Source organism: Blennius ocellaris, assembly GCF_963422515.1.
Source record: "Blennius ocellaris genome assembly, chromosome: 18".
Classification (NCBI taxonomy): Eukaryota; Metazoa; Chordata; class Actinopteri; order Blenniiformes; family Blenniidae; genus Blennius; species Blennius ocellaris.
In genome coordinates, this window is record NC_137667.1 from 7,326,767 (window position 1) to 7,343,582 (window position 16,816).

The following is a 16,816-nucleotide window of genomic DNA, read 5'->3' on the forward strand; positions in this document are numbered from 1 at the left end:
CAATTATTTAACCTCTTCCTCATATTTCTAAGAATCTTGGCAAATAACTGGGAATTTATACTGACACTTACAAACATTCAATCAAATGTGTTGTCATACAAGTCAATTGTGACACATTTCAGTTTTTACTTTGAAGGAGTGGTGAAATGTGCAAAAATGAAAGCCAAACAAAATCTTCATGCTGACACGGAAGCAGGTTCTCTCAGTGTGGAGCGAGTTTCACTGCCAGCGCAGGTTCTCTTTTAATTACTTGGGATGGAGAAATAAAGATTTTGAATTGCTCGGATTGAGGAAGTTGACTTTCACAAGCCACTAAACTTATTAAATCCTGCACCTCCAGCTTTTTTTCTGTGGAAATCTGCTGACTTTGCTTGTTTTAAACTGGAAGAAGTGAAAATTGGACTTTGCGCAGCATTTAACACCACCCGCTTGGAAGACTTTTGCACGTCCATAAAAATCAGGAAGTGTGTGATGTTGCCTGCGGCTGTTCATCGGTCTCCGATTTCCCAGCGTTCACGGTTTCCTCGGCGTTGACCCGATGTTTCCCCCTCTCTTCGTTCAGAGCGTTGACGAGCTGCAACACCTCCGGGTGGTGGAAACGACCTCATGAGAGAGAAACAAACAAAACGGTAGACTCCAAGGCCGTTTCAGCTGTGAAGCGCGTTAGACGACGGCCGATTGTGTCCGACTGGAGACGCACCGGCGGTGGAGTCGAAAAACTCCTGCAGCCGTCCCGGCGTCCCCTCCAGCTCTTCGTACTCGTGAGCCTGCAGGATCATCTCCAGCAGGTCAAACTGCTTCACCAGCCGGGCCTCGCCGCTGCTCTGACACTCGTATTCCTACAGTTGACATGCACGTTCCACAAAAAAAAAAAAAACATTAATACACACAAACCGCCATCTTTAGAGAAATACCTGGAGTGTCACACACCTCCCACAGTGCATAGACCTCCTGTCGGAGTCCGTCCGGCAGAAGAGCCGTGAGACGCTTCATGGCCTCCTGAGAAAGACGCGAAGAGCAGCTTCATTCAAACTGTCCGAAGAATGCCAATTTCATGGTTCAGTCAGACTTGGTGGTCACCTGCCTCCTCTCGCCGGTGTTTCTCTGCTTTGCTGATGTTGTCCGACGGTGCGATGTCTCCCACAATGCACTCTGCCATGTCGTGCACCAGAGCCAGCTTGATGCACCTGAGGGACAGGAGAGAAGGAAGTTCTTTTCAGGTTGACGTTCGACTTATTATTTTCACCGGTTAAGTGCAAGAACCTTACTGATATCTTGCGATTGTTTCGCACAGGTTTGTTGTTGTTTTTTTTGCACACAGTTGAAATGAGGTGGAGTGTGTGAGCCCACCTGTCCTTGTCCACTGTGGGGTCAGTGATGGTCAGAGACATCATGGCCATGCGGTACATGTGGTCCGAAACGCTCTCAGGCTCCTTCACTTTCCTGTAGACCCAGCCGGTGCGAGGAACCCTCTGCAGGAAACATTGTGTATATTCAGAATTTAATGTTGGAACAACATCCTGAATGTACTTCCATGTCTTTGAACTGTTCGACTATATTCAAACACATGACCTTTTTTGTTTCAATATGAAAAAAACATCAACGTTAAATATAATATTTACATTTTCATGATTGAAAGGGGAAAATGGTCAAGAATAAAACTAAATAGGCTGAATTGAAATATTTTGAATGTAAACTTAGAATAGAGTCCAATTGCATTTAATAATAGTGTCATTTATCATCCAATACATAACTATATTGGAACTTTATGAAATGGTTAATATTAATGGTTAATATTAATATTAAACATTTAATAGCTCTCGGGTTCTTTCCTTACGTCATATCAGCCTTTATGGGGAGGTCAGCGGTTGCGTGATCAGTAATGATTGCATGACTTACTTTGAGTTGTCCAATAAGTTTCATGAATTGCAGCATGTTTTTCATGCCGACTATTCTCTCCATGGCGGCTGCCATCAGTCTCTCCTGACCCCGGATACAGAACGTTGCTTATGGGTGTAGTAACCACAAGTCGCCGCTGGATGGCAGCACAAGCAACAGCTTGAAATAGCAAACGCCTGGTTTACGTTCACTTGGTGATTTTTAAAATGAGGTGTTTCTTTCACCACTATTTTAAATCTAAAGAAATATTATTCCTCTTGAGTGTGTATTTAATCCTTCTCTTGACTTTAACAGGACACACACAGACAACCACGCACTCCACTCTTTTATATTAGTTATATATGAGGAATTCATCAGTACAGATGTGTCTCCATCATTTATATTGAAAATTAGACTATTCATTGAAAGTCTAGAAGTCATCCAAACACAGGTAAGCAGAAACGAGGACAACTGCGAAAAGAAGGATGTGAAAATTACATTCATATGATGCGAGCATTGTGCAATTAATGTCAGAATTGCAATTTAGATTGCTTTTCAAAAAAAAGTATATGATGTACTTAAACAATTTGGACATAAACATTTCAGATTCTGGTTTCTGTGGTACTTTCCCAGTCCTGAAGTTAACAATATTTTTTTTCAACATTTCAATTATTATTTTGCACTTGAATTTCCTCCTAGTACTATTGTTATTATTGTATATTAGTGTGCTATTTTATGCGTCCATTGAACAGCTCGTTTATAAAGAAAGAAAATTGAATCGTATGTCTATTTCTCCATGCAATAGTTTTCCCCCCGTTTGTTTGTTTTTCACCAATACAAACATCTAAAATCAGTATGAATCGTGTTTTAACTCGACGGCGCAGTCATGTAAGTATCAAAGCGAACATTAGAGGGCAGTAACGTCGCACATAACAACAAATACACGCAAGCTTGGAAAAAGAGCCACGAAGAAGAACCAGCTGACCCGGAAGTTAGTGAAGCGGGAAATCTTAAACACACAGTTTGAATCTGTTTTGTTGTAAACTGAAGTTTTTAGCACAATGTTGAATAAAGCTCCCGGTTTGAAGAAGACGATCAAGTCGAGAGCAAAGAGCAGCGTCAACACGAGGCCTGCGTCAGATGCGATGGTTAGTATGTGAAGAATATACGTATACGCTGGTTTTGTTAATGTAAACTGATCCGATTAAATCCTGGTTGTTATATTCTCAGATTGAGCTGCTGACAATCCTGTTCCTGAAAAGTTTGGCCGAAGAGGCCAAAGCCAAAGCTTTTGAAGCAAAGTCTGCAACGATTAGACCTGAACATATCAAAGCTGTCGGCAAGGTGAGCTAAAAGATTCTGGCCATTACATCCAGATCACATTTTCCTCTCCATGTTTCTCATTAATAATGATCAACAATGATTACCTGTGCTGTAATATTGGAAGACTGGTTGTACTTCACGTTATTTAAAAAAAAAAAAAAGCAAACCACGTTGTTGTAATTTATTTATGAATAAGCAAATAATCCCATATTTAACAGTGTCCTGTTGATTAACAATGATTTTGAGTAATTTCCAGAAGTAAAAGATTTTACTGGTTGAAATGTGCACTTTTTTATTCTCAAATTTCCCATCATAATAATTTCTGAAGCTTCCAAATTTATGGAAAGGGATACCTTTAACATCCACAAGCTATTTATTGTTAGGCTTATTGAGTGAAATAAACATCAGCAGCAATCAATAGAATGTTTAGGTTTTTTTGATTATTTTTTTTTAATCTTGTGTATTTGTTCATCACATCTCAGTAAAATCAATAATATCAAGTCAAAGTGAGCGTTATTGGGACATACATGCAAGATGCACGGTGGAATCAAAATGCCATTTTTCTTGCCCTCCTATGGCGTGGACGTAATATATCACCCAAAATAGAACTAATATAAGAAAATGGAACAGAAAAATCATGCAGCAAGGATTAAAAATATATGGATTTGGAATGTGCATTATCACTGTGCAACATCCCTTTTAACTGGTTATTTTTGACCCAATACAGTGTTGCATAAGTATTTTCCACTGTCATTTGAAACAAATCTGGGTATGAGAAGTGTGATTCCTTCTGCCTCTGCACATGTCGGAATAGAAAATAATTAGTCCTCAGCTCAGTAATGCTTATAAATGTCTTCAAGATCACATGGGCACTCGTAAGAAAGTCTTTGCTGCATAGTTTTAAGGTGTGAAACGTGCGGTTCTTCTTTCATTCTTCATTGTGTCAACAATGTTTGCTCATGGTGTTTTACTGTACAGGTCTCTTTCCATATGAAAGAAACAACAACAAAACAGTCTGTTATATACTGTCTGTATGCAAAGGAGAGATGACCGATACAAACAAAATCAGCTTGGCTTATTATAAGATTTTGATGTACAACACAGAAGAAGTTGATCTCAAAAATTAGACCTCCTACGATGTAATGTGTGCATGATTGTCACTTGTAACTGTTTTCAATTCAAGTGTAACAGTAAGTATGATTTGTCATTTCTGTCTTTTTCTTTTTCAATAGAAAATTTTGAAAAAGTCAAGAGGATGAAGACACTGCGCATCATCCTGGACGTCTTCCTTTTTTCTCATAATGTATATTATATCTTCTTCTAAATTATTATTAGTTATTGTTTCTGTATTTTTTTGCACAAGTTTAAATTCCTTTGTATCCTACATTGAATCTGTTTCTGTTTTCAGTGTGAAAAGACATTTTTGACCTATAAATGTCTATAATTAAATACCTTATGTGCACAAACTGTGTCGTTTATTTATCAGACAAAATAGGTTATTGTTGTGTCAGACGGAATCATTCAAGAGTTAACCCAACTGTAGAGAAATTTGTATATGATAATCAAATATTTAAAAACTTTAAACTTCCTTGTTTTCAAACTGCTTTCAGCTCTTGCCTCGCTCTCCCTCCGTCCGTCATGGTGCATGTTTTTAGCCTCATGCTTCACAGCCTCTTCGAATTCCTCACCTCTTCACGCTACATAGATTATCTGAGTTTCTGAGATCATATCCAGTTCATTCCTTATCACCGCAGGGTTCTTCCCAGTAAGATATTCGCCCTCCGGAGCGCGTGTTCCTCAGACGAGCAAGGGTCAAAGTCATAAAATCATCCGATCGCGCTGCCGAGTATCTCATAAATGCTGACTGAAAAGCATGTTGTGTCTGCTCCAACCAGAACCTTGACAGCAGGTGCTCATCTGAAAGCTGCTTCTGGATTGCATTAGATTGGATTTACTTTTTTTTTATTATTTTTATTGACCTATTTCCAGAATTCTCTTTATCTTTACAGTCTTGATGTGCATGAAAACAACGTGTTTTAATACCCACCCCCCCACCCCCAAAAAAATCGGAAGGTTTTTCGGCTTTAATGGTTGTTTTGTGATGAAATGGCCAAAGTGGCTTGTGTCTGCATGTTTTACACCGGCGCCTGACTCGCACTTCATGATTTATTTGGCTCGCCTTCTCTGTTGCTTGGTGCTGTCCATCTTTACTCCACTCTCTCTCTCTCTCGCGCTCTCTCTTTTGCCAGTTGAGACATTCCTCGGCTTCCAGTGGTTATTTTCTTCAAGAATCTGATCTGGCACCCCAGCGAGTGAAGCCTTGTCATGTTTATGTTCCCAGTCAGATTGACGGGGGCGTTACTGGGTTTGTGGAGCCCTGCCATTCTGACCCTCTGAACCCTTCCACACCTTTCTCCGCGAGAAGCCTTGCTTGTCTCAAAGCGATTCACATGTTTTTATGACAAAGCCCTCTGCGATGCAATAACACATCTGTGTCCGTTTTTAAAAACTAAACAAACCGTTTAAACTGTTGGGGTTTTTTTTGTTTTTTTTAATGTTTTTATTATTTTGTTTTTGGCTTATGTCTCCACCTGGATAGTCCCTTAGCAGCAACAAAACTTCTTCATATTCTCTTTGAAAAATCATTGGCAAGAACGAATCAGTCTTATGTATTGCATGCTGATTAAAAGGTGTCATCTCTTTTACCGAAGCTTTTCTCAGGTCATGTGTTACAGTCCTTTTTAGAATAAAAAAAGAAAAAGAAAAGCCCTTATTTTTTTAAGGCCTATGAAGAAAGTTCCGTTGAGCCTGGATTCAGATGGTTCTAATTTGCGTTGAAGCAGATGAAGTTCAGTCGTTTTACTTCAGGATCACAGGTAAAGTTCACATAGACTCAGGAACAGGATTGTGGTCTCTGGTGTGTCCTTGGACACGACCAGCATGCAGGGTGAGCTTCTATTGTATTATTATAGCAATATACTGCATTTAGCAATGGTTCCGCAGCATCTTTTATTAATTGGCTTGTTCATCCACTGTTTACTCTGCTCAGGGTAGTTGTTTACCGTTCAGGCCGGCCAATGGAGCCTTGTCCAGCTATTCTTTCTGGCTATCTCCTTTTTTCAGAAATAAATCAGCTGCAGCGTAAAATACGGCTTCAAATCTCCTGCCGATTCCTCTCATGATATTTTTCCAGACAAGCCAAGAAGTAAGAACTTGCTTTGCCTTTCTTAACAAGGACCACATGCTTTCACAGGTTTCAAAAGCACGCTGTTGGTTCTTTCTGCAGAAACCGCATCACGTGTGTCTGGAACAAACCCGACCGGGCTCTTACATACAACCTGACGGTACTTGCATGCCATTGCTTTGAATTTGATGTTGTCAAGAATTGAAAGGCACCAAGCATAAGGTGGTGAAATAAAATGGTAAAGCATCTCCCTGAAGTGGACGCCGCGCGAAACTGCAACGCCATAGAGTTCAGATCTGTTTTCATAAGATGTGGGAGAAAAACCAAGGAGTTCCCAAAACAGCTGATAAAACACCCCAGGACTGCAAACAACAAATCTTTTGGAGGACAGAAACTTTCATCGTACGCCAGCGTTTTTGTGGGAATCGCAGATCTGGACAACTGAAAGTCTCAAGTTTTTTTTAATCTCGTTGGGAGGTAGTCAAATCATCTTTTAGTTTTGGCTTTGATTTCTTCAACTTACTATTATTGCAAAACCTACAGTGCCTGATGGCGGGTAAAGGTAAACCTCAACGTCAGAGAGGTTAACGCTCACATGGGAGTTGCAGTTTTTCTACAGGAGCAATTTTTCTCAATCCCGTCCATGTGAGGTTGATGTTGATCTGAAGAAAAGCAGGACATTTTATTTCCGTTTAATAAACAGAATATAAATATTGAACCTATCAAAAACAGGCTTCTAATATTATTAACTTGATCACACTGTTTATTTACGAGCTTATGAATATATGTGACTTCAGGTATGTTTTAATACATCTCAATATATGTTGTACTCAAAACTAATGACTTCAAATGTGATCAGCCATAACAATAGCACCATCAAAAAAAAACATACATTTATCTTTTTTAACTGCGATGTCTTCCTCAATGTCTGGGAAAACCTCATATATGAATAACTTCCAGGTGTGACGTCACAGATAACTACAATCCAAAGTCTCCGAAACATTCCTGCGTCGCACGTCAAAACAGATGTTCATTTTCAAATGCAGCACATACTGTTTTATCCGTCTCAGGGACACTGGAGCTGAACCCACATCGCAGAGGGCGAGAGGGAGTTTACAAACGGAACAGGTCCGACTCCATCACACAGAAAGATGTTCTGTTTATACATATTCTATTCACTGATTCAGTTAAGTCTTTGGATTGTAGGAGGGAATCGGACCGGAAAAAACATGCAAAGTCCATAAAGTTCTTTTTCTTACTGTGACAGGGAAAGAACTAACCATTACACAATTGAGCAGGATCAAGTCAAATTAATAAGACAAAGCTTTCTTTTGCAAATAAGCTGCACCGTGTTGCACTCGGCATTTTTGCGAGATCAAAACACCACTGGACACAACATTTCACTGTAAAGTGTCCATCTGTCGATGCACACCCATGAAATTCATTGGTTCATGCTCGTCTGCATTGATGCTGCCTCATCTTATTACGTTGACGATTCCCAAAACACACTGTGTAACTGGTCAATGCTTATTCCAATCTGCCGCACCCACATGCTGGAGCGATCCGCAGGACACATTGAAACTGGACTATTTCATCTCCAAGTCAGTGTTCAAGGTCCCACCAACACACGCAGCTGCTGCCTGATTCACTATAATTATATAATTCCTGTGTAATTTGTTTTTCTCAGTTTATTTATATATATTATCCGTTGATGGTTAATCCTAACTCTCCTAACTTCTTCTTTTACAAGGTCACTTTTGTCAATCAGAATTTGTTCTTCAGACCTTTTCTGGTTAAATAAGTGTTGATCATTTAGAAATCACATTTGTAAAGCAGTTTGGAACGAGAGACACTGTGTTATCATAGATCAGTTATGGATCAGTAATGTTATAATGGATCAGAAGGAGGAGAATCTGAGTGAGAACACAGGAGGAGGAGGAGGAGGAGAAGGAGAAGGAGGAGGGTGGGAGTGTGAACGCCTGTGTGTGTGTGTGTGTGAGAAGCAAACCTTCCCCAAACTTTACATTAGATGTCGGCTGCGCCTGTCATATGATGGTTTCTTTTGTGTTTGCATTCTTCATGGTATTCTGCCGGCTTCACTGATTTCATGGAATGCACATGGGATCTTTTCTTCAAGGAGTCATTTCTGCATTTCTGTTACCCGGCCAGGAGTCTCCTCATGCGTTCATGTGAAAGACTTTCGTGAGGATCTCTGCCCTTTTTTTTTTTTTTTTTTTTCCTCCTTCTCCTTCTGATATGCGTATCGTGGGATTTGAGATGTGAAGTGAGGTGCGTTCGTGGACTGGATGAACGCCGCAGCAAAGGTGAAGGAAATGCAGATACGGTCCTTAATTTGTATTCTGCACTTCATGAATCTTACAAAAGGCCAAGACGGCACAAATATTGTGCGATGCAGACGTAAGTATTCATGCTTCTTCAACACTACTATTTGCTTCGGCTTCGTGGGGAATCTGTTTTATCTCTGCAAGTGTTCTCCCAGTAGAGACGCTCCATATGGAGACAATAACAGCGCTCTTCCAGGGAACATTGTGGGTAGGGATTGCCAGTGAATTTACTCACTTGCACACAACATTTTAATGTGATATGCTCTCAGCAAGAAAAAGAAAACACTAAGCTGGCTGGCGATGAGAGATGAGTTTATTATTGCGTAAATCCCGGACAAGTAGAAACAAAAAATATTATTGTTGTGACACCCAATCAGATAGAATCCCTCTCTCACCCACGTAAACACACATTTTCTATCCACAACAGGCAGCTCTTCGGTGAGCAGCGTCTGTCCGTCCGGATGCGCCACATGCTCGCCCCTAAATGGCTGCTTGTCCTGTAAACCTCGCCTCTTCTTCCACCTGGAGCAGGACGGGATGCGGCAGAAGGGAACCTGTCTGACCTCCTGCCCCAGAGGTCACTACGGTGTGCGTTCACCACACATCAGCACCTGCACCAGTAGGTACCAGTAAGCGCATGCAGAGGTGGTTACTAAACGGTTTAAGGGACAATGGTGTTTATGAGAAGGCTGAACTAAATCAGTCCTGTTTTATAGAACTGAGACTTAAGACTAATCCATCAGGTAGGCCTCAAATACTCACCGCCTGATTTCATGGTTGATTAGGTTTTATTAACGTTGTCCGATGTCCTGATGCTTTGGCCGCTGCACTGACCAAGGTTCATTTTCACTGGCCCGCAGAGTGCAAGGTGGACTGCGCGTCCTGCTTCAGCGAAAACTTCTGTACGCATTGCCACCAAGGCCACTTCTTATACCGCGGCAAATGTGAAAGCAGCTGTCCGAAGGGGCTGACAGCGAACACGGCACTGCGGGAATGCACAGGTAAAAACACCATGCCACAACTCTATATTCTTCATGCAGCTTGCACATGTGACTTGTAATAAGTTTCTCCCTGATATCAGAACATGACATTACATTGAATGTATGTTGCTCTGTGTTAGAGTGCCCTGCAGGCTGTGAAATGTGTGTGAGGAGGAACATGTGCACGCGATGTAGAGCAGATCTGTACCTCCTCCAGGGCCAGTGCCTCCTTACCTGCCCAAAAGGCTTTGAGCCCGATGTACAGCTCATGCAGTGCATACCCCAAAGTGAGAGATGACCCAGTTCTCTATAATGCATGCATCAAACACACAAGAGCTTCTAAACAACAGTGCATTATATCCGCATTTTGTTTTTACCCCCAGTCACCCACGTTTTAATCTCTCTGCTTGGATGAGTCTATCTAATCGCCCTCTGTTTGCTCTAGTTCACTGTGAAGTTGGGGAATGGACAGAGTGGGGTCCATGTGTTCGGAAACAGAACACACGGGCCTATAGGAGGGGAGAGGAGGTACGCACCCGGCAAGTCCTGCACTCCCCAAGTTTCTATGGTAACCCCTGTCCACATGTGTCAGAAATCAGAAAGTGTGTCCTCAAAAAAAGAGAGAGCAACAAGTTGTAGTAAGTTAAACCGTCTGCTGTTACTGCACATATGGTCTCGTGACATGGAAACTTCAAGAATGTGTTCATCCAACATAAATAAAAGTTTCCAGTATCCAAGAAGATGATGTGATAATACTGGATAACATTATGAGGCACCTAATTTAATCACCATGCTGCTTTTCTTGGTCTCACATGGACGTTTTTGTATGGTTCATATATATTTTTAAATTTATTGGGTTGAGTGTATATCCAACTGCAATTTCTTGGGGAATGCACGGTGTATTATTTGTAATAAAATCTATGAAGAAAATCTGTTTTGGTCCTGAGTTCTTGAAAACATTGACGTAGAGCAGTTAAAATGTATGACATTTAATGATATGAATGTTGTGCTTTTCCTACGTTGATAGGTCGGGATTTTATCTGGAGTCGCTGTTATGTACTACATTTTTATTTTTTACACTTTCGCACAATACATCATTGTGAGAGATTGTTTCGTAGTGACGCATTCATTTTTCAGCACAATATTATTAGATGATTGTGATCTGATCCTTTGGGGGGGAGAAAGTATTTTAGAAAGCAAACTGAAAACAGAATAAATGGTTCGTACTGTGCAGATTATAAAGAGCACATTTGTTTTTTTGACTTCAAACACAACTGATAAAATTCCATTGGATGAGTCGCTGGGCACGTACAGTGCGTAGCTCCAGTAGATCTCCAGAACGTGTGCAACGTCCAGGCGAAAGGACTGTGGTCTATCCAGACGCGGTGGAAGTCAGCTGGGCTTGGCTGGTATGGTTCGCAAACAACGCAGTCGGTAATACGCGGATATAACTTCACAACCAAAAATAAATGCCACCGTATGATCGTTCCCATCTTCGTTTCTGCTGAGGACGCTTGTAGAGGCCGGTGTGCAGGTGGGTGTATTAATACAGACACGAAATAGACGGGAGAGCACACTGACAGCTAGGAGGCTAACTGCCAGGTTAGCATTAGCTCGATAAATGTTTGACCTTAGTTGATTGGTGAAGAGCAATCGTGTCACTTCACACCCAACAGGCAACTTTCTGCTGTTAAAGTAGGAAGTAGAATATCTGGTCACTGAATCTGCATCCTGTAAGTTATTGGCTTTGCGGATGTGTTAGCCTAGCATTTAGCATTGTCAAACTAATGAAGGCCTTTCTTGTGTTTTAAAGACATTAGAAGAGTCAGATGTGCTCCCATTGTAGCCGATATAGACCTTAAAACCTTACACATTGCTGTCATCTTTCTTCATAAACTAATTACAGTCAACATTTCTTTATTTTATAAGTGGGCGTTCCCAAATGCAGCTCAAGTTAAGTGTGCAAAGTTGCATGGAGTTTCATTTGTAGATTTGTAGTCGGATTATTTAACAGTTTCTCTCTTATTTTGATGATCCTGTGTATCTGTCTGCAGCATGGCAGGCTGTGGAAGAGTGGACTGTTCACTGGACAACACCTCAGCTCCCTCCAAACAAAAAGAAGTGGAGGATAGCTGTGCCACTGAATTACCCAGCGCCACCACCCCTGAGTGTGCCATCTGCCTGCAGAGCTGCGTCCACCCTGTCCGGCTGCCGTGCTGCCACGTCTTCTGTTTCCTCTGCGTGAAAGGCGCCTCCTGGCACAGCAAACGCTGCGCCCTGTGTCGGCAGGAAATCCCCGAGGACTTTCTGGAGAGGCCCGTCCTTCTCTCACCTGAGGAGCTGAAGGCCGCGGCTGCAGGACTGAGTCGAAGTGGGGCGGCGGGAAGCGAGTCCTGCCGGGACTACGCCTGGTACTACGAGGGACGCAATGGCTGGTGGCAGTACGACGAGAGGACCACCCGAGAGTTAGAGGAGGCCTTCGCCAAGGGCAGGAAGAGCACTGAGATGCTGATTGCGGGGTTTCTGTATGTGGCCGACCTGGAAAATATGGTGCAATACCGCAGAAACGAGCATGGGCGCAGGCGCAAGATAAAGAGGGACGTTGTCGATATCCCAAAGAAAGGGGTGGCAGGACTGAGGTTGGAGCCTGAAATTGCTCCCGCTCTACCTCCCGTTACCTCGGCAGCTTTGGATCGCATCAGCTCGGCCGATGGATCGGACTCCGCTGGCCAGTCGCAGTCCTCCTTTGGGCTGCTGCTGTCTCTTCCTCCTGTCAGACCCCAGACGCTCCTGGGACGTCATCGTCCAAGTCCCCTGTCTCTTTCACCTACAACCCTGGAGGAGTCGTTCTCCCAGCTTCTAATCAGCCAGCCCGAGGGTGAAGAGGTGGAGGGAGACGACGATCTGGGGATGTTTGAGAGCAGCGAGAGTGAAGAGGAAAACGAGTGCGAGGGCGAGGGAGCGGATTCAGCGGCACAGAGAAGACTCGGGCAAAGACCGCTGCGAGAGAGCCAGCCCACCAGGGTCCCTCCGAGGGGCAGGCCCGCCAGCTCTGCACTCAGCCTGCGCTCTCGAAGTCCCGATGGTCAGTGCACTGTGACAGAAGTGTGACTGGGACTCTCCAACTCTTATCAGTTCTGCAAAAAAAACAACAACTTGTATGCATTGTTAACAGTCCGGCAAAAAAAGATACACAATTTTCATTGTTTTGTTGTTGTTGTTTTTTTAATCTCTGATCACATTTTCACACATCAGTCAGGTGCCAAATATGATCTTCAAATATGATTTGACCTATTTTTCACATTGCATTTCAGGAAATTTTTTTAAAAAACCAAACAAAAAACCTCAGTCGAATTGAATGCTCTCGCTTTAATTTGCGGGCATCTCACTCAAATCTGCAGGAACTCGGATGACAGCTGTGTCCTCATTAGTTCATCTTTCAGTCAACACTTCTGGGATAAACTTTCTTTGTTGTTGTCTGCCTTTGTGTAGATAACGCATCCACCAAATATTTAGTTTCTTTCAGAAATGGCTGAAACCGCAGTACCCAAACAAGAGCATTGAAGCCATTTAAAGAGACTTTTATTGTGTGTTTTAAAGCTTTTTGTTCTGAAATTTAAAACGTGGTCTGAGCCAGCAAAACGAGGAGTAATGCAACTCGTCCGACTCCTGCTCAGTGTTGTCCACACAATCATTTGTCACGGATCTTACAGCTGTGACGGCGCAATACAACTTCTTAATAATATAAAGTGTTGCTCGCAAATCTTTTGTGCTTTTTGATGTGATTGTTTTAATAATTTCTCCTTTTTTTTCTAAATTTTTTTTTTTAAAGTCAGAATCAAGCTTAACTGTAGCACCTTATGTACCAGATACATAAACTTGTACTTTCTGGTCTGATTACTTTAAGTTAATGTGTTTAATCTGGACTTAATGATGAACTGAACTGGACTCTGTGTGTGTGAAGGGGAATCCGAGTGAAGCTGCGACTCTCCTGTTTGTTTGTGAAAGTCTTGTTTTAATAATGACGTGTTTGTCTTGTGAGCTGTGTGGGGCGCTGAAAGCTACTGGCAGAACTACTGGAAAGTATTGGGTTATATGTGTAGAGGGACACATTTGGATTTCTATTTCTTGTTGTAGTACTTTCACTACAGCAACTAACAAAGCACTGGCATCGGATGTAGCTCCGGACGAGCCTGAGCTGTACACACACACTCTTTTTTTTTTTTCCTCCTTGTTTTTGCTTCAGCTGCTATGATTTGAACTGTCTACTTTACACTGATTGTGTCTCACTATCTGAATGACCTGAAACATTTTTGTGTGTGCGCGTGTTGTTTTGTCAAGCTAATAAAAGTGTTTAAGTGTGATTTACAATTTGTATGCTGCCTCATTTCATGGATCTGTGTTACTGTAGGACTACGCTGCAGAATTGTAGGAACACTGGAAACCCATGCTGCTCAATCTACTGTGAATTTCAAGTGTAATGTAGGACTTGAGGCCACAGGATGGGGCTGTCGCACAACTGAAGAAGAATCAACATAGCTTAGCTTTGGAAAAAGATGCCAAAGTCTGAAAAAGAAGGGATGACAAACATGTTTCTTTCCGTGCACACAGTCTTCTTTGTCTGTCAGCTGCTCCCTCCAGGGCTCGCCACAGCAGATCATATGGCTGCAACTCGCTCTATTCCCCGTCTGTTCTACTGTTACACCAACGATCTCCATGTCCTTCAGTGTGTCTGAAGTCTTCTCTGAGGTCTTCCTCTGCTCCCCCTGCCTGGCGACTCCATCGCCAACGTCCTCCGACTAATATATCTGCTGCGTTGTGAAAGTATCTCAGTCTGACCTCTGCAGTTTTATCTAAGATGCTGGATCTTAACTCTGTTTCCGCACACTGTAAATGTCACGAAAACACACTGCTGCATTTCAGCCAGATCTTATGACTCCCTTTGTCTTTAGGTCACAAGAATGATTGCAGCTGATTCTTGGAAGAAAAAAAAAAGTTTAAAAAGAGCATGACTTTTATTAGATAGATTGACAGATTTAAGAATCGTGCTGTTCCCAGTTTCCTCTGTTTTAGAATTGTTTAACATAAAAGAATCTCAATCAGACAGCGTAAATCAATGGAATTTTGTGGCATCCCCAGTCTGGTTTGAATTAATTTACTACTAATATGCAACAAGAGGAGCTGTTTATGCCAGTGGTCGAAAAGCACATCACTAAAGCTGCTGAGCTGCAGCTTCCCCGAGTGAAGAAAAGCAGTGTGTGCAGTTGGCCTGTGACTTGAATTAGAAACAAAATTTAATGAGCTGGACTTCAGTTTGTGTCTTTTTAGAGACTGGTATTGTGTGATGATAGTGGATAGTGGATAGTATATGAATGCATTTAAGTCATGAAGACACATTATCATAATCGCTTTATTATTACCTGTTGAATACATATGTTGAGAGGCGTTTTATCATTTGTCCAAAGATGCGGAACTCAGTCGCCTCGTCATTTACTGTGTGGGAAGTATAAACAGAATGTTTACATCTCGGTCCATTTTCAAAGCTCATGATAAACATAACATGAGGTATTCAAACCTCTTTGCCTTTTGCAAACTTCATACAAAGATATTATTTCAAATAAATTCAATAGCATTTCTAAATTTACACCAAATCACCATTAACCACAACTGTGCCTGTGTTGTAAAAGTGCCTCTGCACGTCTGTCAGTTCATCTATATTAATATATGAATTTAAATATTTTCTGACATGTGCAGACAATGCAATCAAGTTTGTTTTAGATGGAAAAAAAAAAGAAAGATTATTGAATGTTTTGATTATTTTGCATTGTTTAACAGTTGGGTCTTCCTCAGCCTCATGTGAAGAGAGATTGAGATTGAAATCACCTGTGAGCCGTTTGCAGAGCTCTGCCTGATTGTCCAGCCAATCAGGAGCAGGGGTGATAAAAGGTCAAGGAGAAACTGCATGGGGAGATTTTTTTTTTGTATTTTTGTTTGCAGAGGCTGGGATGCTGTTGAGTGAAATAACATTTGTTTTTCCTGCATTTTGCAATTGAAGAATCCAGGGTCTATTTCACTCTTCTCCACTGCATACTGTGCAAAAGGTGACAGAGGAGGGATGGTGTAACTTGTGAAGTGGAACCCAAAGAAGGAAGTAGACCAGATGAAGAACCAGTTGATGAGGTGGTTGCAGTGGATGCTCCTGAAGCAAGAACAGGAGATCACCCTACTCTGTACAACCTCCTCCTGACATCTGCCAGCTCCCAAGTGAAAATCGCAGCCATTCCACAAAGAGATGACATCCAAAATCAATGTTCTACCAGCCGTCTGTCCAAACAAGCATATCTCCCAGGTAATCCAGTGACTCGCGCTATAAAATTGAGCTTCCTTTCACATCGACATTGCATGTTATTTTTTCAAACGCAAACAATATTAAAGATAATCTTGATGAAGCTGAAGTAAATCAGTGACACAATAATAGTGATGACGGCTCACTACAAGAACACATATATTTGATGATGTTAAAAACACTTGTATGCACTCATGTTCGTCACACTAGACAGTGACTGTCTATTTTTTTCTGTCTGCATTTTCCCTTTGATGGACGGGCAACTTGACTTCACTGACCCGGGATCGGCTCCTGCGCCCGTCTACCCTCAGTTGGATGAAGCGGTATGGAAGATGGATGTCTGCTCCATGCAAGCATTATCATTTATCCAGGTAACATTTTAACAAGATTAAGCTGAGTGAAAAAAACCCTCCCACTCCAAGTCATCTTGAGTGGCTGTCGACAAACGTTCCGATTTTTTTAATTGATATCTTAAGCAAGTGTGATTTGCACACTCTTCTGTGTGAAGAGCTGCATTAGTGAGAGCCTATAGAAATATTATTATCTCCCAGCCTGCATACTGCAGACGGACACATTTTCATGACATGGCAACCGACACTGCATTTAGATTTGAGCACATATGGAGCATCATGTGATGAAGGATGTGCAGAGACATGAGACGCGCCGACAATGTGAAGGACATCACAGAAAAGAGTTGACAGTGTTAAGTAAGTGATGTTGACGAAGAACAAAGAGATTGTTCGTGAGTTAAAAGAGTCGA

At 41.9% G+C, this 16,816-nt stretch overlaps 3 protein-coding genes across 3 annotated transcripts; 2 read left to right on the forward strand and 1 right to left on the reverse strand.

Moving 5' to 3' along the window:
• Nucleotides 1-41: 41 nt before the first annotated feature.
• hddc2 (HD domain containing 2) lies at nucleotides 42-1,974 on the reverse strand (the record flags this gene model as incomplete). The annotated part of the gene is made up of 6 exons (XM_080513828.1): nucleotides 42-603; nucleotides 701-839; nucleotides 931-999; nucleotides 1,085-1,187; nucleotides 1,351-1,472; nucleotides 1,900-1,974. 6 exons carry the CDS (start codon nucleotides 1,972-1,974, stop codon nucleotides 458-460), a joined length of 654 nt encoding a protein of 217 aa, XP_080369954.1. The 3' UTR covers nucleotides 42-457.
• A 6,744-nt stretch (nucleotides 1,975-8,718) lies between these two features.
• On the forward strand, nucleotides 8,719-10,502 carry LOC308143124 (R-spondin-3-like; the record flags this gene model as incomplete). The annotated part of the gene is made up of 5 exons (XM_080513822.1): nucleotides 8,719-8,807; nucleotides 9,162-9,349; nucleotides 9,591-9,731; nucleotides 9,851-9,997; nucleotides 10,156-10,502. 5 exons carry the CDS (start codon nucleotides 8,719-8,721, stop codon nucleotides 10,347-10,349), a joined length of 759 nt encoding a protein of 252 aa, XP_080369948.1. The 3' UTR covers nucleotides 10,350-10,502.
• Nucleotides 10,503-11,101: 599 nt separating this feature from the next.
• LOC308143123 (E3 ubiquitin-protein ligase rnf146-like) lies at nucleotides 11,102-14,074 on the forward strand. Its single transcript, XM_080513821.1, has 2 exons — nucleotides 11,102-11,244; nucleotides 11,765-14,074. Exon 2 carries the CDS (start codon nucleotides 11,766-11,768, stop codon nucleotides 12,819-12,821), a length of 1,056 nt encoding a protein of 351 aa, XP_080369947.1. The 5' UTR covers nucleotides 11,102-11,244; nucleotide 11,765; the 3' UTR covers nucleotides 12,822-14,074.
• Nucleotides 14,075-16,816: the final 2,742 nt, after the last annotated feature.